This window comes from Ranitomeya variabilis, chromosome 5 (assembly GCF_051348905.1).
Source record: "Ranitomeya variabilis isolate aRanVar5 chromosome 5, aRanVar5.hap1, whole genome shotgun sequence".
NCBI lineage: Eukaryota > Metazoa > Chordata > Amphibia > Anura > Dendrobatidae > Ranitomeya > Ranitomeya variabilis.
This window is the reverse complement of record NC_135236.1, coordinates 166,233,424-166,256,915: the sequence shown is the minus strand read 5'-3', so window position 1 is coordinate 166,256,915 and position 23,492 is coordinate 166,233,424. Positions and strand designations below refer to the sequence as shown.

Here is a 23,492-nt window from a genome sequence, read left to right as displayed (position 1 = left end):
ACACAGAGGTATACTTACGATCTATGCACTGTATTCTAGGTACTTCCCACTGCCCACTTGGTAGGCACCGAATTATAGGAACGTGACGCTGTAGGAGACCTTCATTACATTGGTACCGCACTAATGAGCTGACTTCATATCGCTCCTTCCTTTTTCCTAATGTATAGGCATTCTCAACCACTGGGGGAGCATTACAGGCAACTAGGAGGTAAGAGAGAAAGAGAATATTACTTATGTCTTCATTAGGCATAGTTTTACCTGGGACAAATATTCAGGTTAATCTGATTAAGTCAGAGCAATCAGTTTGTGCCACCATTACACCAAGTGCACATACATCACCAGCCCCTATCCAGCCATGCCCTGAGATCACATTTCTTTTGGCACCTAATTTTCCTTACTGCTTCAACACTCAGAGTTCCTACCTTCTATGCATTATATGAATGCTGGATTAATTGAAAGATAGGTTGATTTTCCAGCGCTACCCGGGTGCCCTGCCAGTCTCTGTGTTTCCTCTTTTAGCCAGCTGGATATGTGGCACATTAGTCACTGCTGCTGAGACTGGTTGGAAAATCTATCCATCACAAAAAAGGAGCATTTTTTTTCAGTTTCTATGTTGAAACATATTCCTTGAAGCGCACTCATTTGATTTATCCCCTTACACATGTCATATGTTGGGAGATAAGCTTAGTGCCTGTGTTTGTGTCTGTCTATTTAGAGGGGATAATAGCATTACCATAAAATTCAGAAGTGTTAAAAAGGCTAACATTTTTAACTCAATGTTACCTCTGCAAGTCCTGGCCTGAATGGTGGCTGTACTACAGGCCTTTAAAACTGTCCTAGTGCTGTTTATTATTATTAGTGATGGTTGGAACATAAACTCTATCTAGAACTGACACTGTCAAAAACTGAAGTCCTTGTGTTTCCTCCCTCCACTAATCTACCTGTACCCAATATCGCCTCTTCTATGTGCTGTTCTACCAATACTCCCCAGCAACATGTCTGCTGTCTTGGGTTTATATTTGAAATAAATCTTTCCTTCACTCCCTACACCCGATCACTTGCTCACTTGTGTCACGTACACCGCAAAAACATCTCTATGATTTGACCTTTTCTTACCTTTGACTTTGCAAAAACTCTTACTGTTGCTCTTATTCATTCTCATCTGGACTACCGCAACTTTCTTCTAATCGGTCTGCCCTCTCCAATCGGTTCTGAATACAGCAGCCAGGATCATATTCCTTTCCAACCACTACACCAATGCCTTTACCCAGTGCCAGTCATTGCACTGGTTATTCGCTACAGAGTCCAAAATAAACTTATCACTGTCACCCAAAAAGCGATCCATGGCTCTGCACCATCCTACATCTCATTCCTCATCTATGTCTATCACTCTACCCATGCCCTCCTTTCTGCTAATGACCTCACACTACTATTTTCAATAATACAAACCTCCCATTCCCATCTCCCAAGACTTCTCGTGAGCTTCCCCAATTCTCTGAAATAAACTATCCTGGAAATTCGATTCATTCACAATACTCACAGTTTTAAGCGTGACCTAAAAACTCATTTCTTTTGACTGACCTATCGCCTCACCTGATTTATACTCTATAACTATTCCAGTTTTGTCCTTCCAAAATCTTTTATAAATTTGGTCCCTTGTAGCATCTGTTCACACACCCACATGCACTTAATAGCACTTTGTGTCTGTATTTATAAAGATACTGGCTAGTGATGGGTTCATGCAGCTTTTTGTGAATACCTATTTGTTATATTGATGGATGGACCACACAATACAATTACTTTTTACCATTTATTTTGTGTTTCTCCTATTTCAACATAGACTATAATTTTATGAGCAGGGACCTCACTTCTCATGGTATCTGTTGAATTACATGTAACTCTGCTATGTTTTTTATTGTCTGTACAAGTACCCTCTGAAATGTAAAGTGCTGCAGAATATGTTGGTGCTATAGAAATAAGAATTACTATTATTATTATTATTATTTTTATTATTATTAAACTCTCAAGTATACTGTATGGGTCCGATTTCTTCAAAGCTTTTATGCCAAAATTCTTGCGCAACAAACTTTGAAAAATAACATAATTTTGGCAAAACTAGAGGCTGGGATACAATTATGTGACTTTTGGCATTCTCATACAACTCCGTGTGTGGAGCTGGGGTTGGATAGATGTGGTGAGAGCCACTTGTCAAATAGGCTTTTGCTATGCCACAGATCTTACTCCAGCAGGGACACCCCAGTCTTAATGATGGGGCATGTAAGAGTAAGATGCCACTAATTCATTAATAATTAATGAAGTCAGCGCATCTTACAAGTACCATGCTCCTTCCCCAGAGATATACTCCAATCAAGGACTAAAGTATATTTCTGGTGAAAGTTACGCTACTAAAGTGGAGTAATTTTTCATGAATTGTATACAAGCATGCGTAACCATGTCCCGTCCATGTTTTGCCCAATTTGGTGAAGCTGGATGAGTTGTGCAGCAATTTTACAATTTATTACGGTGTTTTATGGGCTGATACAAATGTTTGCTGCGCACCATTAGAGATTTGCATGTTCAGATAACTTTGACCAAGATTTCAGACCCTAATTAGCCTGTTAGGGTTATGCCTTGTTCGCTATCATCATTAGGAAAGGCTAGGCTATGAAAATTTCCCAGCTTTACAAAACCGCAACCACCTCTAACCTTGACCAGAAAACAGCAGCCATGGGTTCTTCTAAGCAGCTGCCTAGCACTCTGAAAATGAAAATGGTAAAGGAGCACAAATAAGGAGATGGCGAATTAGAAGATAGCAAAGCTTTTTCAAGTGGCCTTTTCCTCAGATTGAAATATAATTAAGAAATGGCAGCTAACAGGAATAGCGGAGGTCAAGATAAGGTCTGGAAAACCAAGCAAAATTTCAGTGAGAGCTGCTTGTAGGATTGCTAGAGAGGCAAAGCAGAATCCCTGCTTGACTGCAAAAGACCTTCAGAAACATTTATCAGACTCTGGAGTTGTGGTACATTATTCTTCTGTTCAGAGACACTTGCACAAATATGGCTTTCATGGAAAAGTCATCAGAAGAAAATCTCTTCTGTGTCCTTACCATAAAATTCACCATTAGAAACATGTTAAAAATCATCTAAACAAGCCTGATGCATTTTGGAAACAAGTCCTGTGGATTGATAAGGTTAAAATAGAACTCTTTGGCCACAATGATCAAAGGTACTGTATGTCCGGAGAAAAATGGGCGCAGAATTTCTGGAAAAGAACATCTCTCCAACTATTAAACATGGGGGTGGATCAATCATGCTTTGGGATTATGTTGCAGCCAAGGCACGGGGAACATTTCACAGGCAGAGGGAAGAATGTATTCAATGAAATTTCAACAAATTCTTGATGCAAACATAACACTATCTGTAAACAAGCTGAAGTTGTAAAGAAGATGGTTTCTACAAATGGATAATGATCCTAAGCACACATCAAAATCCACAATAGACTACCTCAAAAGGCACAAGCTGAAGGTTTTATAATGGCCCTCACAGTCCCCTCATCTGAGCATCATTGAAAATCTGTGGCTAGACCTCAAAATAACAGTGCATGCAAGACGACCCAGGAATCTCACAGAACTGGAAGATTTTTCCAAGGAAGAACATTGCAATTGTAATAGATGATACTGTGACCACAATCATGGTAGTATACTAAGATTTATATGTACACACTTATATGTACACAATTATATCAGTGCGCCATATCTATTTTGCATGTGCATGTTTTCATCCACCCCCCCTTTTTTTCCTTGTACCCTGGTGATGTCCAATAAAGATTTTTGTACTTTATTCATATGGGATGTTTGTTTGTTTTTTTCATTTGGGTCTTTGTTTGCTATGCAGTTGTAGATTTTTCCCGTATTATCTACTATAGTCCTAGGTTATGCTCTCTATTTTGTTATCATTACAATTACATATACTTATGAGCATATATTGTTGTTCCCATGAGCTTGTCATGGTAGGTATTAACCATGCAAGGTGCTCAAACTTTTGCATCAAACCATTTTTATTTTTGTAATTTTTAAAATGTAAAAGATAAACAAAAATTAAGGGACCACCACATCAAAACCCTGTCATGGGCAGCCCAATCTCCAGACCTGAACTTCATTTAAAACCTCTGCAATGTAATCAAGAGGATGATGGATAGTCACAAGCATCAAACAAAGAAGAGATGCTTAAATTTTTGTGCCAGACGCAGCGTGAAAGACTGGTGGAAAGCATGCCAAGACGCATGAAAGCTGTGATTAAAAATCATGGTTGTTCCACAAAATATTGATTTCTGAACTCTTCCGGAGTTAAAACATTAGTATTGTTGTTTCTAAATGATTATAAACTTGTTTTCCTTTCATTATTTGAGGTCTGAAAGAATGTTTTTTTTTTAAATTGTGACCATTTCTCCTTTTCAGAAAAAAAATGCAAAATGTATTGCTTGGAAATTCGGAGACATGTTGTCAGAAGTTTACATTTTACTGAAAAATATAGCTATAAAGAGAAAAATCAGACAAACTGAACATTTTGCAGTGGTCTTTTAATTTTTGCCAGAGCTATATATATTTTTTGCCTAAAATACAAAGAAAATGTGTCATCTTTAACTTTTGGCCTTTTAGAGATCATTTAATCTTCAACTTTCTTAACTGTTCACACTCACAGCAATTTTGTCCAGGAGTGCCCAAACTTTTACATGCAACTGTATATTTATTATAATATTGTATTAAAGGTAAAAAAAAATATTGCAACATAGGAACCACCAAGCAGCAGATTGTTGTTTCGCATCTATTCCCTAAATTTGGTTGCTAGGCTCATGAACATTACAGCTGCCTCCATTTACTGTGCCAGCCATGGAAAGTTAAGTCAAACACTTCCCAGGCTGCCACTGAACTGGTACTGTGCTATAAATAATAGCCAACTTAATTAATTTTTTTTGTAACTAATTATACAAAGTCTCCCTATTATGCTTCCCTGGATTACCCTACACCAGCATATTTATATACCGTTCTGGGCTGTTCTGCATTTTCGGTGCTTAGCAACATTATTGAAGAGGATTTTCCTTAAACAAAACATGTTGTTTCGTTAAAAAATGGCACAAGACTTTCCTCTTTGTAAGATTTACTAAAAGAAAGCAAATAATGGGAAAGTACCGACAAAAAATTACTGCTGCTCCATTAACAGACGTGGCTATAAATTTTAGTCTTCTTCACTTTATGGGCCCTTAAAGATTTCTGGAGCTGTAATTTCCACTATTCTCTAAACACTATGCTTTAGCCCCAAATATTAAAATATTACTCTGCAGAGAGCTAGTTGTCAGAATTAGGCAAGTGCACACTATATATATTTAGTGCAGTATGTCAGGAAAATCTCTAGCCCCAATGTGTGTAAATCGTTGATATACACGTGTATACAGTAAGTGAAAATAGGAACAAAATAGTTAACCAGGAAAATATATGCCCAAACATCACCATTTTTTTCATGGTGGGTCCATTGTTGGCTACACAATAAATATATTCTCTTACTAGCTCACTTAAGAAGTAATTAAAAACAGGTTTTATAAAGTACCATATTTTGCAGACTATAAGACGCATCCCAAATTTTGGGGAGGAAAATATGATTTCTTTTAAATAAATGGAGATATATCTTATAGTCAGAATTTACAGTAGATTACCCTGGAGGTGGTTGCAGAAGAGCGGGTTCACATGAGATAGGTTTGCTGATGCAGGAAGTCGGTGGCAGAAGGAATGGGATGATGCCGCGGGCCCCGGGTTCGGAGGAGGGGTTGTTTCAGTGGTGTGAGGCTGCGGGCCCGGGGATTCAATAAGATGTCGGTGATGAGGCAGGAGCGGAGTTCACGCTCGTCACATTAATTTCTTGATGGTGAACTTCAGCAAAATGGCCACCAGAGGCAGCAGATGGGCAGCCTCAGTCTGCCGTGACAACCCCCTCAGCCTGGGGTCTGCAGCATTGCCCCACTCCTGCCATCGCTAGCTTAATGCAGCAGCAATCCTGCCTCCTGTGACCCCGCTCCACCGCCATCACTAGCCCGGTAAGCTACATTTGGACTATAAGACGCACTCCCATTTTCCTCCCAAATTTTAGGGAAAAAGTGCATCCTAGAGTTCAAAAAGTACTGCAATAACCAAATCAATGCAAAATAAAGGAAATTAAAGGAGCTGTCCAATCGGGACATATATGGGCAACATGGTGGCTCAATGGGAAACATGGTGGCTCAGTGGTTAGCACTGCTGCTTTGCAGTGTTGGGCTCCTGAGTTCAAATCCCACCAAGGACAACATCTTAGTATGATCTTCCTGTGTTTGGTTTCCTCCCACATGCCAAAACATACTGATTTTAAATTGAGATTGTGAGCCCCAATGCAGACAGCAATACTGATGTATTTAAAATGGTTTTATATAAGAGACTAAAATAAATACAATAAATTAGATTAACTTGAGAATGGGGACCTGACACTCACTCTCAGAGATGGAGAAGTGGTCTTGCATTCACATCTCTCTACATTCATTTCTTTGGGAGCTCCGAATATTAGAGAGTATTGCCTTGCAATATTCTGCTCTCTGCGTTGAGCCTCCTGAGTGGACAAGCTACATTTACCCAAAGCACAACCTTATTGTTGCCCTGATTCTTGCCATAGCTCCATATGTAGTAGGTAGTGTTGAGCATTCCGATACCGCAAGTATCGGGTATCGGCCGATACTTGCGGGTATCGGAATTCCGATACCGAGATCCGATACTTTTGTGGTGACGTAATTTCAGGTCCTGAATGCAGAATTAGGCATACAGGACCTGAAATTACGTCACGGCTTGCTGTGATTGGTCGCGTCGCGGTCACATGGGCGGCACGCAACCAATCACAAGCCGTGACGTATTTTAAAATCCGCGCATTTCCTGCCTCCCGTGACGTCACGGCTTGTGATTGGTCGCGTCGCCCATGTGACCGTGACGTGACCAATCACAAGCCGGAACGTAATTTTAAAATCCTGAATGCCTAGAATTAGGCATTGAGGACCTGAAAATTACGTCACGGCTTGCTGTGATTGGTCGCGTCGCGGCCACATGGGCGGCACGCGACCAATCACAAGCCGTGATGTCATGGAAGGAAGTAAACGCGCGCATTTTAAGCAAAGAACGCTGCCGGTTCCCTCGGTGAGGTCCAGGCTGCGTCGGAGAGGTGAGTATAGCAATATTTTTTATTTTAATTCTTTATTTTACACAATAATATGGATCCCAGGGCCTGAAGGAGAGTTTCCTCTCCTTCAGACCCTGGGAACCATCAGGGATACCGTCCGATACTTGAGTCCCATTGACTTGTATTGGTATCGGGTATCGGTATCGGATTAGATCTGATACTTTGCCGGTATCGGCCGATACTTTCCGATACCGATACTTTCAAGTATCGGATGGTATCGCTCAACACTAGTAGTAGGTGTAATAATAAAAAAATTAGCACATACCTCCAATTGCAAATGTAGTAAAGTTCTGATTCACTATGTCTCTTTCCTCATGTGCAGGGCATTAAAGTAACTCAGGTATCCATGGTTACGACCACTCATATAGTGACAGTTAGTTCTTAGTGGTCGTAACCATGGATACCCAAGCTACCGAAATGTCCTGCACATCAGGACTATAGTATATTGCTTATTAGAGGTATTTGCTAATAATATTATTATTACACTTACTATATATTGGGATAGGATATTGGAGATGGGAATACACTTTTAAAGTATATTTAGTGTTTCAAAGTTCTGACTAAACCAATTTTGGAGGTGTTCATAGATACAATGGATAGAAAGGAAAAGGGAAAAATATACCACGATGATCATAAGCTTTCCATATAAGTAATTTATCCAAAAAACCCTGATAATTCAGTCTTAGTTTAGGTATGTGCACAAGTTTCCTAAGCGAAGCCGCTTCATGAAAATTGCAGAGGTCACTTTCCTGCGGCAGCATCACCGTCAGCTTGCTCTCTATAATGTTGAGTATAGAGAGCGGGCGGCTTCTGCTGAGTAACCGCTTTTACTGCTGAGTATTTAACTTTTTAGGCAAAAGATGTAAGATAACACGAACCAGGTGTATAGCAATGTTGTATTGACATTGCTGAGCTTTATGTTCATTTTATGTGGTGCTTATTCATACGGATTCTGTGTGGCATGAAAATGACACCTTGTGCTTGCTTCTATGTGCAGTTTTTGGATGCATTTACGTTCATGAAGCGTTTCCTGAAGTAGTTTTGAAGAGTTTTTCAAACATTTTTGGAGAGTTTACTTTCCTGAACCATTTGACTTCAGCTTTTTGAGTACTTTGGAGCAGTTTCCATCATCTATTTGACCATTTGCCAAGTTTCAGATTACTCAATACCTGTTCCCTTCTTGCATGTGAACGGCAGGTGGTAATTGCAGGGCACATCATTCCATTCGCCTCTCTCATGCCAGATCATCACCACACAGTCTTCTCCAGTAGCAAAGAAGTTATCTGGCTGGTTTGGTCTCCAATTTTCATAAAGCTAGTAGCAAAAAACATAATGTTTTATTAAAGCTTGATGGAGGAAATCCAAACTGTCTAAAACATAAAGCCACCTATGATAGATTCAGCTAGATTCTACCTTAGGTGGTTAGCAAAACGCATGTTCAGGAAAAAAGCCATCAGCCATTTTGCATGAAACTGACCACCAATTCTCAACCAAAAGCTGTGTAAAAGTGCTGCAATTTTTCTACTGCGTATTGTTCTGGTGTTCAAGAGACTGTGCTGTGCTCATTAAATGTAAGGGCATCCCCCGTGCTTGTAAATCAATAAAAGCCTGAAACTATAAAGGGGTGGTCTGATACCTAAAATGTCCTATCACTTTTGTAATTACCTTTAATATAAAATACCCTTTGCTTTTCCTTATCCAGCTAATCCCTAAATGTGTTTCTATTTTACTTCACTTCCTGTGACATTTAATTAGAGAGGAGCCTCAAATGAAGCATCATCATGATGTTGGGATTGCACTCACTTCCCCACAGCTTTTACCATCCCATCTGGAAGAGGACATCATCGGGGGTGGTATTACAGTCACTTACTACAGTTTCTTTTATCACCACCCTCTCAACATATCCTGACACTGATAGAAGCTGCACAATAAGTGATCACAATGCTAGCACTCTGCTTCTGTCCTCTCTGTCCACGGCGTCTTACCGTGAAAGGAGATGTCATCAGGGGTTGTAGGTAGAAGCAGCGTGAGTGACAGCAGAGCTACCCAACAGCTTCTACCAACGCTCTCAAACAAATCATCATCGGGGATGGCAATAGAAGCAGGATAAGTGACAGCAACAAAGCCACACAGCTTCTATTGCTGCCCTAAAATGAATCATCATCAGGGGGCAGCGATAGAAGCACGGGATGGGACAATAATGCTGCCCCCTGAAAATGATTTGTTAGAGGGTGCTAACAGAAGATGTGGGTCTGTGCATCTGTCACTCACCTTCATTCCATCACTGCCACTTGATGGCATCTCCTTTCACAGTAAGACGCTGAGGTTGTTGAGGCAGAAGCAGAGTGTGGGCGCAATGGTTACTTCTATCAGCACCCTTGATACAGAAAATCTTCATAGGGCAATGATTAAAAAAGTTATAGTAAGTGACTTATTGACACCCCCTGAGGACATCCTGCTTCAGTCAGGGTGATTGAAGCTGCGGGACAGGGAATGCAGCTCCAACCTCCTCATGGTGTTTCATTTGACTCCTCGCCAACAAAACATCAAAGGAAGTGAAATTAAATAAGCGCATTTAGGGTTTTGCTGGATAGGGACAACTGTATGGTATTTTATAATAAATCTAATTGAAAAAGTGATTAGGGTGTAAAAATAGATATTTAGAAATCATATTTTTAGGTATCGAAACAAACCCATCAAGCTTATGACCAATTAAAGTAGCAATATTTTTGTTTGCACCAAAACTTGTCTGCCGGATTAAAACCGTAGCACAACCCCTTTTAATAATATCATTAAAAAAATCACACATCTTATCTGTTTAAATAGTTTTAAAGATCTGTGTAAGATTAGGTAGAGAGGTCTGCTTTGCATTACTAGACTTTATTCTTAATCAAGGTGGCTTGAATTTTTCTTAGCTGCAATACCAAAAACAGCTGATGGACATAATTAGAGCTTTACATGTAATCAGATAGTTAAGCACACTTACTATAGGACTGCCATCAGACCAACGGAAATCATTCTCCAGAGTTTTATCATTGAGTCCGATCCATTGATAGTCCTGTGCATTGCCTGTTATACATAGATAGGATTAAGAAATATACTGTTTAGGTCGGACAGGTAACAGGGGCTTCATTCGGGTGTACACATATTGCAGAAATGGCAATTTTTCACATAGAATTCCTGTTGACACTTTTCATGCCGTATGTCTGTTTTAGGCTGGGTCCACATACATAGAGAACGGCAGCTTTGTTTCCATTTGGCAATAAACAAAAACACTGATGGAAACTTATGGAGGAACCGATCTCATTGGACAAAAGAATTGTTCCCATGCGTCCAGAGCATTCATTTTTGCTTTGGACATGTGTTGGTCTGATGGCCCAATATCAATGTTTCATGTAACATTTTGATCTGACCTCGGACCTGTGCCAAAGAGAAAATACTAAAGAAAAGCCTGATGCCAAATGAAGAATTTTTGCATCAGTTTTGTCATCAATTCTGATTCTTGGAGGCAATGGATATACGATAACCCAACCTTAGTAAACACTTGCATTTCCAATAAAATACCAGCTCTGGTAACATTTATTTAGAACTCTACAAATGCTGCTGATGATGGGCATATTAGAGCAGTGTTCCCCAACTCTGGTCCTCAAGAGCCACCAACAGGTCATGTTTTCAGTATTTCCTTAGTATTGCACAGGTGATAATTGAATCACCTGTGCAATACTAAGGAAATCCTGAAAACATGACCTGTTGGTGGCTCTTGATGACCGGAGTTGGGGAACACTGTATTAGAGTATGGCTTCATTTCAGGTTTTGCTACGGGGCTGTTTGCTTTCTTTTTACCCCTCTGGGTATTCCCTCTGTCAAAGAGTTGTCTTCCTATATAGTCAGATGCATTGAAACGCCCAGTGATCTTTTTATTTACTGTATATATAATGGAATATCAGTAAAAAACAAAGTTATATGAAAAGATGTACAATTGTATATAAAGAGAACCTGTCACCAGATGAAATAAAGCCAATTTTCCCAGAATTCCCAGGGGAGCAGCGGGCATAAAACAAGAACAAAAAAAGTGCCATTTTTGACCTAGTGACAAGTCCTATTTAACCCTTTTAACACCTGGTGATTTTTTGTTTTTACTCCTTTGTTTTTTTTCATCCCCTTCTTTCATGAGGGCATAAAGCATGATGCATGGTAGTTTTGAATTGCACCATTCATTTTACCATATAATGTAATGAAAACTAGGAAAAATGTCCTAACTGGCTGAAATAGTGAAAAAAAAAATGCAATTTCACATTTGTTTATTTGGGTTTTGTTTTTCTGTACTTCATTGTGAAGTAAAAATGACCAGACAATTTGATTTTGTAGGTCAGTATGATTAGCCTGATACATTTTTTATATATATATATTTTAATGGTTAAAAAATGAGACTTTTGTAAAAAAAAAGTTTGTTTGTGTCACCATTTTCCTAAACCAATAACTTTATGATTTTTTGTTTTGTTATGAGCGCTTGTTTTTGGTGTGGCAAACTGACTGTAGTTTTCATTCATACCATTTTGGAGTACATATGACATTTTTGTAACTTTGTATTGCATTTTTTTGGGGGAGTGCAGCCACCTCAAAAGGTCAATTCTGGCCTTTCTTTTTTTTCTTTTCACTATAGTTTAAATAATTTTATAGATGAGATTATTGCATGGATCAGACTGTTACTGACACAATGATATCAAATACTTTTATAGAAGAAAAGGGAAAATGCTGTGATGAATCAAGGTGTGTAAGAGATAACTTCACATTTCTTGAAGATAATTAAGACTTCATAACATATACATGCTCATCCACTTTACAGACATCAGACCTGCAAGTTTCATCGCATGGCTTTAATTATGGCTGTTGTTAACGGGAATCTGCCACAAGGCTTTTGCACCCTTTTTGGAAAGCAGCGTGACATAGGGGCAGAATTCCTGATTACAGTGATGTTAACATTTAATTTACTGGGTGCAGCAGTTGTGATAAAATCCTTGTTTTGTCTGCTGCAGATCTAGCAGTTCTCTGAATGAGGAGATCTGTATAACCCCGTCCATACCACTGATTGGCAGTTTCTGTGTATACTGTACATTGCCTGAAATCTGCCAATTAACCCCTTCCCGACCTGTGACACAGCGTATGCGTCATGAAAGTCGGTGCCAATCCGACCTGTGACGCATATGCTGTGTCACAGAATGATCGCGTCCCTGCAGATCGGGTGAAGGGGTTAACTCCTATTTCACCCGATCTGCAGGGAGAGGGGGAGTTGTACTTCAGCCCAGGGGGGGTGGCTTCACCCCCCCGTGGCTACGATCGCTCTGATTGGCTGTTGAAAGTGAAACTGCCAATCAGAGCGATTTGTAATATTTCACCTATGAAAATGGTGAAATATTACAATCCAGCCATGGCCGATGCTGCAATAACATCTGCCATGGCTGGAGACCCCGATCTGCCCCCCCCCACCCCACCGATCGCCCCCCCAGTCATCCTTTTTGCCCCGATCTCCGTTCCGCTCCCCTCCTCCCTCCTGTCGGCTCCCCCGGTCCTCCTGTCCGCTCCCCCGGTCCTCCGATCCCCCCCCCGTGTTCCGGTCCCACCCCCCCATACTTACCTAGCTCCGATGTCCCTCCCTGTGTCCGGCCGTCTGCTTCATGGGCGCCGCCATCTTGGAAAATGGCGGGCGCATGCGCAGTGCGCCCGCCGAATCTGCCAGCCGGCAGATTCGTTCCTGCACATTTTGATCGCTGTGATAAGTTCTATCACAGCGATCAAAATAAAAAAAATAGTAAATAAGTCACCCCCTTTATCACCCCCATAGGTAGGGATAATAATAAAATACAGAAAATATAATTATTTTTGTTTTTCCATTAGGGTTAGGGTTAGGGGTAGGGTTAGGGGTAGGGTTAGGGGTAGGGTTAGGGGTAGGGTTAGGGGTAGGGTTGCACTTAGGGTTGCACTTAGGGTTGCACTTAGGGTTGCACTTAGGGCTAGGGTTGCACTTAGGGTTGCACTTAGGGTTGCACTTAGGGCTAGGGTTGCACTTAGGGTTGCACTTAGGGTTGCACTTAGGGTTGCACTTAGGGCTAGGGTTGCACTTAGGGTTGCACTTAGGGGTGCACTTAGGGTTGCACTTAGGGCTAGGGTTGCACTTAGGGTTGCACTTAGGGTTGCACTTAGGGCTAGGGTTGCACTTAGGGTTGCACTTAGGGTTGCACTTAGGGCTAGGGTTGCACTTAAGGTTGCACTTAGGGCTAGGGTTGCACTTAGGGTTGCAATTAGGGCTAGGGTTGCACTTAGGGTTGCACTTAGGGCTAGGATTGCACTTAGGGTTGCACTTAGGGTTGCACTTAGGGCTAGGGTTGCACTTAGGGTTGCACTTAGGGTTGCACTTAGGGTTGCACTTAAGGCTAGGGTTGCACTTAGGGCTAGGGTTGCACTTAGGGCTAGGGTTAGAATTAGGGTTAGAATTAGGGTTAGAATTAGGGTTAGGGTTGGAATTAGGGTTAGAATTAGGCTATGTGCACACGGTGCGGATTTGGCTGCGGATCCGCAGCGGATTGGTCGCTGCGGATTCGTATCAGTTTTCCATCACGTTTACAGTACCACGTAAACCTATGGAAAACCAAATCCGCTGTGCCCATGGTGCGGAAAATACAGCACGGAAATGCTGCGTTGTATTTTCCGCAGCATGTCAATTCTTTGTGCAATTCCGCAGCGTTTTACACCTGCTCCATAATAGGAATCCGCAAGTAAAATCCACACAAAAAACACTGGAAATCCGCGGTAAATCCGCAGCTAAAGCGCAGTGCGTTTTACCTGCAGATTTTTCAAAAACTGCGGAAAAATCCACACAAATCCGCAACGTGAGCACATAGCCTTAGGGTTGGAATTAGGGGTAAGACTAGGGTTAGGGGTGTGTTGGGGTTACGGTTGTGGTTAGGGTTGGGATTAGAGTTAGGGGTGTGTTGGGGTTAGTGTTGGAGTTAGAATTGAGGGGTTTCCACTTTTTAGGCACATCAGGGGGTCTCCAAACGCGACACGGCGCCACCATTGATTCCAGCCAATCTTGCGTTGAAAAAGTAAAATGGTGCTCTCTCCCTTCCGAGCCCCGACGTGTGCCCAAACAGTGCTTTACCCCCACATATGGGGTACCAGCGTACTCAGGAGAAACTGATCAACAACTTTTGGGGTCCAATTTCTCCTGTAACCCTTGGGAAAATAAAAAATTGCGGGCTAAAAAATTATTTTTGAGGAAAGAAAAATGATTTTTTATTTTCACGGCTCTGCGTTATAAACTTCTGTGAAGCACTTGGGGGTTCAAAGTGCTCACCACACATCTAGATAAGTTCCCTTGGGGGTTTAGTTTCCAAAATGGGGTCACTTGTGGGGAGTTTCTACTGTTTAGGCACATCAGGGGCTCTGCAAACGCAACGTGACGCCCGCAGAGCATTCCATCAAAGTCTGCATTTCAAAACATCACTACTTCACTTCCAAGCCCCGGCATGTGCCCAAACAGTGCTTTACCCCCACATATGGGGTACCAGCGTACTCAGGAGAAACTGATCAACAACTTTTGGGGTCCAATTTTTCCTGTAACCCTTGGGAAAATAAAAAATTGTGGGCTAAAAAATTATTTTTGAGGAAAGAAAAATGATTTTTTATTTTCACGGCTCTGCGTTATAAACTTCTGTGAAGCACTTGGGGGTTCAAAGTGCTCACCACACATCTAGATAAGTTCCCTTGGGGGTTTAGTTTCCAAAATGGGATCACTTGTGGGGAGTTTCTACTGTTTAGGCACATCAGGGGCTCTGCAAACGCAACGTGATGCCCGCAGAGCATTCCATGAAAGTCTGCATTTCAAAACGTCACTACTTCACTTCCGAGCTCCGGCATGTGCCCAAACAGTGGTTTACCCCCACATATGGGGTATCACCGTACTCAGGAGAAACTGGACAACAACTCTTGGGGTCAAATTTCTCCTGTTACCCTTGGGAAAATAAAAAAATCAGGGCTAAAAAATTTTTTGGGAGGAAAGAAAACGTATTTATTATTTTCACGGCTCTGCGTTATAAACTTCTGTGAAGCACTTAGGGGTTCAAAGTGCTCACCACACATCTAGATAAGTTCCCTTGGGGGTTTAGTTTCCAAAATGGGGTCACTTGTGGGGGGTTTCTACTGTTTAGGCACATCAGGGGCTCTGCAAACGCAACGTGATGCCCGCAGAGCATTCCATCAAAGTCTGCATTTCAAAACATCACTACTTCACTTCCAAGCCCCGGCATGTGCCCAAACAGTGGTTTACCCCCACATATGGGGTATCAGCATACTCAGGAGAAACTGGACAACAACTATTGGGGTCAAATTTCCCCTGTTACCCTTGGGAAAATAAAAAATTCAGGGCTAAAAAAATTTTTTTGAGAAAAGAAAAATTATTTTTTATTTTCATGGCTCTGCGTTATAAACTTCTGTGAAGCACTTGGGGGTTCAAAGTGCTCACCACACATCTAGATTAGTTCCTTGGGAGGTCTAGTTTCCAAAATGGGGTCACTTATGGGGAAGCTCCAATGTTTAGGCACACAGGGGCTCTCCAAACGCGACATGGTGTCCGCTAATGATTGGAGCAAATTTTCCATTCAAAAAGACAAATGGCGTGCCTTCCCTTCCAAGCCCTGCCGTGCACCCAAACAGTGGTTTACCCCCACATATGGGGTATCATCGTACTCAGGACAAACTGGACAACAACATTTGGCATCCAATTTCTCCTGTTACCCTTGGGAAAATAAAAAATTCTGGGCTAAAATTCATTTTTGAGGAAAGAAAAATTATTTTTTATTTTCACGGCTCTGCGTTATAAACTTCTGTGAAGCACTTGTTGGTTTAAAGTGCTCAATATGCATCTAGATAAGTTCCTTGGGGGGTCTAGTTTCCAAAATGGGGTCACTTGTGTGGGAGCTCCAATGTTTAGGCACACAGGAGCTCTCCAAACGCGACATGGTGTCCGCTAACGATGGAGATAATTTTTCATTCAAAAAGTCAAATGGCGCTCCTTCCCTTCCGAGACTTACCATGTGCCCAAACAGTGATTTACCCCCACATGTGAGGTATCAGTGTACTCAGGAGAAATTGCCCAACAAATTTTAGGATCCATTTTATCCTGTTGCCCATGTGAAAATTAAAAAATTGAGGCTAAAATAATTTTTTTGTAAAAAAAAAGTACTTTTTCATTTTTACGGATCAATTTGTGAAGCACCTGGGGGTTTAAAGTGCTCACTATGCATCTAGATAAGTTCCTTAGGGCGTCTAGTTTCCAAAATGGGGTCACTTGTGGGGGAGCTCCAATGTTTAGGCACACGGGGGCTCTCCAAACGCGACATGGTGTCCGCTAAAGATTGGAGCCAATTTTTCATTCAAAAAGTCAAATGGCGCTCCTTCCCTTCCGAGTTCTGCCGTGCGCCCAAACAGTGGTTTACCCCCACATATGAGGTATCAGCGTACTCAGAACAAATTGGACAACAACTTTCATGGTCCAGTTTCTCCTTTTACCCTTGGGAAAATAAAAAAATTGTTGCTAAAAGATCATTTTTGTGACTAAAAAGTTAAATGTTCATTTTTTCCTTCCATGTTGCTTCTGCTGCTGTGAAACACCTGAAGGGTTAATAAACTTCTTGAATGTGGTTTTGAGCACCTTGAGGGGTGCAGTTTTTAGAATGGTGTCACTTTTGGGTATTTTCAGCCATATAGAACCCTCAAATTGACTTCAAATGCGAGGTGGTCCCTAAAAAAAATGGTTTTGTAAATTTTGTTGTAAAAATGAGAAATCACTGGTCAAATTTTAACCCTTATAACTTCCTAGCAAAAAAAAAATGTTGTTTCCAAAATTGTGCTGATGTAAAGTAGACATGTGGGAAATGTTATTTATTAACTATTTTGTGTCACATAACTCTCTGGTTTAACAGAATAAAAATTCAAAATGTGAAAATTGCGAAATTTTCAAAATTTTCGCCAAGTTTCCATTTTTTTCACAAATAAACGCAGAAATTATCGACCTAAATTTACCACTAACATGAAGCCCAATATGTCACGAAAAAACAATCTCAGAATCGCTAGGATCCGTTGAAGCGTTCCCGAGTTATTACCTCATAAAGGGACACTGGTCAGAATTGCAAAAAACGGCAAGGTCATTAAGGCCAAAATAGGCTGGGTCATGAAGGGGTTAAAGGTGAGGGCTGGGTTACACAGAGCAGTTGACTAGGAGGCACGTGACAACTAGTCCTGTAGTAATAATCTTCTGTTGATAAAACACTGATTTTATTGAAACAGCAACACACAGACTAGTAAGTGACACATCACTAGAATCAGGCTCTCAGCCACAACATAATGCTCCTCTCAGATTACATAGCCAAACCTGCTGACAGGTCCCCGTTACATGACCAATTTCTTACTGCACACTTTGTAGACAGTGTGTAGAAAGATTTTAGGTCTTTTCAGTCTTAGGTATAGACATGTACCGCTACATCTATGAAGAGTATTTTAATCGAAATACTGAGCTCGAACAGATATATATAAAAAATGAATGCACATAGAATAATAAACCACTTTGCTTAAAAAAGAAAATGAAATGTGCTTAAGGATGGAAATTCAGATTTATTCCTTCATATTCTTTTTTCAGTATGTGCTTTTTATTTGATTTTCTTATATTTTAAAGACCTTTTAATTAGAACACATATCCCTATTATATAACAGAAAACATATGGAGTCATAGTAGATGCTGCAATTTACTCACACAGAAAATGGAAAATTAGATTAACTTTATTGGCTATAAATAAAGGGTGGTAGCAATTTAAATGATTTTTTTTTCCAAAAGCGGTCATCCTCTCTAATAGTAGTAATTATGCCCGAAACAGTTTGCTGTCTCAGAAATACACAAAAACCAATATTAGAAAATTTAAAAGAGACTGAGTATTACATATGATTTCAATCAGATTTTAATTATAAACTTTTTTTTTATTAATATTTGGTGTTTTTATTCTCTGTGTGACTCATCTCTAGATAAAAGAATCCTGAATTACAGTATAACAGTTTCCGCTCTAGAACAGACATACCAGACTGATAGTTACTGTTTTCTGTAGTTTACTTTTTAATTTAGCTAGAACAAGGATGATACATTTATAATTGGCTCAATCAGAGAAAATATAATTTATATTCACGAACACCAGAAGACGTATAGAGCCAAATCCACGCTTCCAGATAACCAACAAGACACTTACAGCTGACCAAAAAAATACTACTCACCATTCACAAATTCTTGTTCTTCGGGAGTCAAGATGCTAGATAGATGTGACTGATGGCTGCGACAAAGGTTTTCTCCATCAACCCAAGTTTCTCTCTCTGAGAAGTGTTTATAGCAGTATCCTTGGAATTTGGTCCATCCTTCTTCACACACATCAAGATCTAAGAGATACAAGAAAAGATTGAAGTGAGGAGAAAACATCAATAGGTTGAAGTTACTTGTCTGCCTCAAATCGTCTTACAGGATTCCCAAGGAGAGATCAAAACCTGTAGAATATAAAAAAGGACACTGACATCAGAGGAAACAGAGAATGTTATTGAGTTTCTTTTACCTAAGATTCTCGAGTAACAGAAGAAAGAATCAGACACCTCAGGCATACAGAAATTCACAACTTACACAGGTATAAAGGACGGAGATTTCACCTGCAGGTACCTTTCGAGATGGCTTATGAGTATTAGATTCTTAGGAATATTTAGAAAATCAGAAGGACTGGCATTAAAGTTCCTCTAACCACATCCTCAGCAGAAAAATATAAATATATTGTTCCGCTTCTAGAAAAATGAGACAGCTATTCTAGATTTTATTTTATGTCATAATTAGTGTTGAGCGATACCGTCCGATACTTGAAAGTATCGGTATCGGAAAGTATCGGCCGATACCGGCAAAGTATCGGATCCAATCCGATACCGATACCCGATACCAATACAAGTCAATGGGACTCAAGTATCGGACGGTATTCCTGATGGTTCTCAGGGTCTGAAGGAGAGGAAACTCTCCTTCAGGCCCTGGGATCCATATTAATGTGTAAAAGAAAGAATTAAAATAAAAAATATTGCTATACTCACCTCTCCGACGCAGCCTGCACCTTACCGAGGGAAGCGGCAGCGTTCTTTGTTTAAAATTCGCGCTTTTCTTTCCTTACGTGAAGTCCCGGCTTGTGATTGGTCGCATGCCGCCCATGTGGCGGCGACGCAACCAATCACAGCAAGCCGTGACGTAATTTCAGGTCATTCAGTATTTTAAAATTACGCTCCGGCTTTGTGATTGGTTGCGTCGCAGTCACATGGGCCACGCAACCAATCACAGCAAGCCGTGACGTAATTTCAGGTCCTTAAGGATTTTAAAATTACGTCCCGGCTTTGTGATTGGTTGCGTCGCAGTCACATGGGCGCCGCAACCAATCACAAGCCGTGACGTCACGGGAGGCTGGACACGCGCCCATTTTAAAATGCGCGCGTGTCCAGCCTCCCGGCTTGTGATTGGTTGACCGCGCCGCAACCAATCACAAGCCGGGACGTCACGGGAGGCTGGACACGCGCCCATTTTAAAATGCGCGCGTGTCCAGCCTCCCGGCTTGTGATTGGTTGACCGCGCCGCAACCAATCACAAGCCGGGACGTCACGGGAGGCTGGACACGCGCCCATTTTAAAATGCGCGCGTGTCCAGCCTCCCGTGACGTCACGGCTTGTGATTGGTTGCGGCGCCCATGTTACTGCGACGCAACCAATCACAAAGCCGGGACATAATTTTAAAATCCTTAAGGACCTGAAATTACGTCACGGCTTGCTGTGATTGGTTGCGTGGCCCATGTGACTGCGACGCAACCAATCACAAAGCCGGAGCGTAATTTTAAAATACTGAATGACCTGAAATTACGTCACGGCTTGCTGTGATTGGTTGCGTCGCCGCCACATGGGCGGCATGCGACCAATCACAAGCCGGGACTTCACGTAAGGAAAGAAAAGCGCAAATTTTAAACAAAGAACGCTGCCGCTTCCCTCGGTAAGGTGCAGGCTGCGTCGGAGAGGTGAGTATAGCAATATTTTTTATTTTAATTCTCTCTTTTACACATTTTTACATTAATGTTGTTTCGATACCGATACCCGATACCACAAAAGTATCGGATCTCGGTATCGGAATTCCGATACCCGCAAGTATCGGCCGATACCCGATACTTGCGGTATCGGAATGCTCAACACTAGTCATAATCACTAAATTAGCAAAATAAAGAAAGATAAAGAACTGTTCTTTATTGGATGGCCAAAAGAATGTAGTAGAGGCGCACTGGAGACCTTCAAATGGTGGTCTAGATGTCTATAGCTAGTGTTTGGACTCAAGACAATATTTTCATGCTGCTAGATAGAACAATTACATAAGAAAAGTAAATTAAATAATCCTAATTTTATTAAAAGCCTGGTATAATTTAGGTATAAAAATACATTTTATGTAACAGTCGCTCACTATGGAGCTCGAAGCATCTGCTATTTGAGTGAAAATATAGTCGTTAAATAGTCTAGCATCTTGTGTATTCCTGCATCTAACAATACCAATTGTCTAAAGTGGATGAGGAAATGAATAGATTAATATTGACCTTTCTGTTGCATAAAATATATTTTCAGTTTGTTTCTACTTGTTAGTAGATCGTCTAAATGGAAAACAGCAAAATAGTTTTTCATCTAGTTTTTTTATCTACAGAAAAAAAGAGCGTATACACGTATTAGACATCAGTTTATTAACAATATGCCTGCTAGCTTAATATTATTTTTATTTTTAATAAACCTTGCTAAATTCTTATATTTGCATCTTTCTTGTCATGTAGAATATATTATGTGTTTCAGAATATATTAAGTCTGATAAACACAGTTTATGGGTGTATCCAAACTTCTCACAATTGCAACACCATGAAGGAAAAGTTGTGGAATTCTGGAAATCACAGGACTGATAGACATGTTAATGATATGGAAATTATGAAATAATGGAAAGAACATTTTCAAAACATAACAATTTATTTAGCATCAACCTATCCAATACCGGGGGAGAGTGAAGTGGCCACTGACTGACTGCGGGGGTTGCATGACGTAGCAATGTCACGCAAGCCCTGGGAGAGCCTGGGAGGGGCTGACACCACTAGAACGGCGCCGACACCAGAGGTGAGAAAAAGTGTTATTAATTTACTCGAGGCAAACATATGGATTGAGAAGGGGTTGTCCGAGTAGTGGACAACCTCTTTAGTATTAATTTAATTCCCAGTATTCACAGTTTCAAGTGTGCTCTAAAAACATATTTTTTAGACTGGCCTAGTACCTTACTAATATAACTATTCTCTATTCCCCCTTCTTAATGTTTCCCCTGAATCTGGTTCCTTCTATGAACTATTCCCACACACTCCATGTACTCAGTAGCACTTTATACCTTTAACAATGGCGCCGACACCAGATGTGAGTAAAAGTGTTATTAATTTACTCAGGGAAAACATACAGATTGCGAAGGGGTTGTCCGAGTAGTGAACAACCCCTTTAGTATTATTTTAATTCCCAGTATCCACAGTTTCAAGTGTGCTCTAAAAATATATTTTTTTAGACTGGCCTAGTACCTTACTAATATAACTATTCTCTTTTCTCCCTTCTTAATGTTTCCTCAGAATCTGGTTCCTTCTATGAACTATTCCCACACCCTCCATGCACTCATTAGCACTTTGTATCTTTACTTATACACATACTGGCTGATGATTGCTTCATGCAGCATTATTTGAATGCCCTTATTTATTTTATTGATGGCTGGATCATACAACACAAGCACTTTTTACCATTTACCTTTTGTGTCCTCCCTGTTTCCTCTCAGATTGTAAGCTTGCAAGCAGAGCCCTCACTCCTCTTATTAAGTGTTGAATTATTTGTTATGCTGTATAATGTCAGTTTCCCCTCTCACACATACCAAAGCTTGCAAAATCAACAGACAACCCTGGCACACCAGCCTGACCATAGAACTGAGCAAGGTTTCTACGGTTGCTGAGCAGAGATGGAAAAGATCCCATTCCAATGAGCACTTCATCACATTCAAACAGACCCTTACTATTTTCAAGGCCACACTCGCTGAAGCAAAACAAACTTACTTCTCATCTCTCATATCCTCTCTGTCTCACAATCTTAAACAGTTATTCAACACTTTCATTTCTCTCCTCTGTCCCCCAGCTTATCCTTCCTTTCCACTCATGTCAGCTGAAGACATTGCCTCATTCTTCAAGCAGAAGATTGATAGCATCAGAGAAAGATTTGGCCTACAATCCCCGGAGCCCCAGAGCCCCTCCTCCTAACTACTTAACCCTCCTCCTCCAAAACTAATTTCTCCACTATTGCAGAAGATCAACTTTCCACTCTTTTCTCACCACATGGTGCACTTGACCCGATCCCATCACACTTCATCCCAAACTTCATCACAGTCTTCATCCCAACCTTAACCCATTTCTTCAACCTATCATTAACAACTGGAGTTTTCCCCTCATGTTTCAAACATGCCTCAGTCACGCCATCATTAAAAAGCCCTCTCTTGACCTAACCTCTGTATCTAGCTATCGCGTGATCACTTCTCCCCTATGCCTCAAAACTACTGGAACAACAAGTCCATTTTGAATTGTTCTCCCACCTCTCTTCCTGTTCCCTCTTTGACCGCTTACAATTTGGCTTCTGACCGCATCACTAAACTGCCCTAACTAAAGTCACCAATGAACTATTATCCGCCAAAGCCAAGCAACACTACTCTGTGCACCTCCTCCTGGACCTGTCCTCTGCCATTGATACAGTGGACCATTCCCTATTACTACAGACAGTGGTAATTTCTTGGCATCACAGACTTGGCCCTATCTTGGATCTTGTCATTCCTAACAGACTGGACATTCAACATCTCCCACTCACACACCACCTTGCCCCCTGTCAGAGTCCAGCATGGTTCAGTCCCAGGGCGCCTGCTCTTCTCCATTTACACCTTCGACCTGGGACAGCTCATATAATCTCATGGCTTGCAGTGTCACCTAAATGCTGATGACACACAGATCTACCTCTCTGGACCAGATATCACCTGCCTACTAACCAGACTCCCACAATGTCTGTCTGCTATTTCATTCTTCTTCTCTGCTAGATTTCTTAAACGTAATA

The 23,492-nt window shown here is 41.0% G+C and overlaps 1 protein-coding gene across 2 annotated transcripts in view; it reads right to left on the bottom strand.

The window, feature by feature from the left end:
* The window catches only part of ACAN (aggrecan), a 142,951-nt gene that overhangs the window by 4,895 nt on the left and 114,564 nt on the right, over nucleotides 1–23,492 (bottom strand). For both annotated transcript variants that reach the window (XM_077263458.1, XM_077263460.1), the window contains 4 exons: nucleotides 18,564–18,722; nucleotides 10,234–10,316; nucleotides 8,417–8,561; nucleotides 19–201 (listed from right to left, as the gene is read on the bottom strand). In XM_077263458.1, the coding sequence (XP_077119573.1) occupies nucleotides 19–201; nucleotides 8,417–8,561; nucleotides 10,234–10,316; nucleotides 18,564–18,722 (570 nt within the window). The remainder of the gene's footprint in view (nucleotides 1–18; nucleotides 202–8,416; nucleotides 8,562–10,233; nucleotides 10,317–18,563; nucleotides 18,723–23,492) is intronic.